Source organism: Orycteropus afer, unplaced genomic scaffold (genome assembly GCF_000298275.1).
Source record: "Orycteropus afer afer isolate SDZICR_OR568_19922 unplaced genomic scaffold, OryAfe1.0 scaffold00099, whole genome shotgun sequence".
NCBI lineage: Eukaryota > Metazoa > Chordata > Mammalia > Tubulidentata > Orycteropodidae > Orycteropus > Orycteropus afer.
This window is the reverse complement of record NW_006921686.1, coordinates 7102023-7103119: the sequence shown is the minus strand read 5'-3', so window position 1 is coordinate 7103119 and position 1097 is coordinate 7102023. Positions and strand designations below refer to the sequence as shown.

At 60.0% G+C, this 1097-nt stretch overlaps 1 protein-coding gene across 1 annotated transcript in view; it reads right to left on the bottom strand.

The window, feature by feature from the left end:
• PHLDB3 (pleckstrin homology like domain family B member 3) overlaps window positions 1-1097 on the bottom strand; it is a 32084-nt gene that overhangs the window by 7526 nt on the left and 23461 nt on the right. The window contains 3 exon segments of the mRNA XM_042781275.1: window positions 134-274; window positions 356-453; window positions 589-688. Coding sequence (XP_042637209.1) covers window positions 134-274; window positions 356-453; window positions 589-688 — 339 coding nt within the window.

Below are 1097 nucleotides of genomic sequence, written 5' to 3'. Positions count from 1 at the left end.
CCTGGGTCTGAGGGAGGAGGGTTTGGGGTCTGGCCTCCTGGGTCTGAGGAGGAGGGAGTTGGAGACCTGGGAGCTTGTACTCCTGACTCTGAAGGAGCTGGAGCCTGGACTCCTGGATGGAGGAGGAGGGGGCTGGGTCTGAGGAGGGGGGCGCTGGGTGGGCTCCCTGTCCCTGAGGAAGCTGGGGTCTCACCCTGGCCTTCAGCAGCCGCTCCCTCTCGGCCACAGCCTGCTGCAGGAGCCGCTCCATGCGGGCGATGTCTGGGTGGAGGGCCTCGCAGCTAGGAGAGAACGGACACCTGGGCAGGTTGGGGCTGCTCAGCCTTCTCCTCCCATCTCCCCACCTTCTGCTGACGTCTCACCTGTTCCCAGGGCCACAGTTCAGCAGCTGGTAAAGCGGGTGTCTCCCAGAATCCCCAGCTGCTGGTGAAAGAGCTGAGGCCTCCAGGGGTCCTGGGGGAGAGGGGGCCGGGTCAGGGGGCTGTATACACCCTGGCCCAAGCACCCCACTTCCTCCCGACAGGCGTCCCTGCTGGTTCCCACCCCTGCTGCAGGGCTGGGGCGGGTGGGGAAGGAGAGGGTCCTCACCAGTACAGTGCAGGGACAGAGGTCGGGGGGATCCTCTCTGGCTCGTCCTCTCTCCCTTCCTCCGGGGCAGGCTTCCAGTCCTCTGGAGGCCGATGGAGCCCTGCAAACACACGGGGCCCAATCACTGAACCTCAATTCTATGTCAGAGAACAGTAGGGTCAAACTGCCCTAGCCCCACCCCTGTTTTTTTTTTTTAACCCACCGCATCAAATCGGTTCCAACTCCTAGCAGCCCTACAGAACGGAGTAGAATTGCCCCGTAGGGCTTCCAAGGCTGTGAATCTTGACAGAAACAGACTGCCTCATCTTTCTTCTGCAGAGTGGCTGGTGAGTTCGAACCATGGGACTTTCAGTTAGCAGCCTGATGCTTTAACCACAGAGCCACCAGAGCTTCTTCCCATCCCCTTGGCATATACCCTAAAGCCCATGGTAAACACAGATGAACCCTGAAAACCCAATGTTGACTATGATTTAGGTGACCATGAAACTAGAAGATGGTGCCCAGCTACC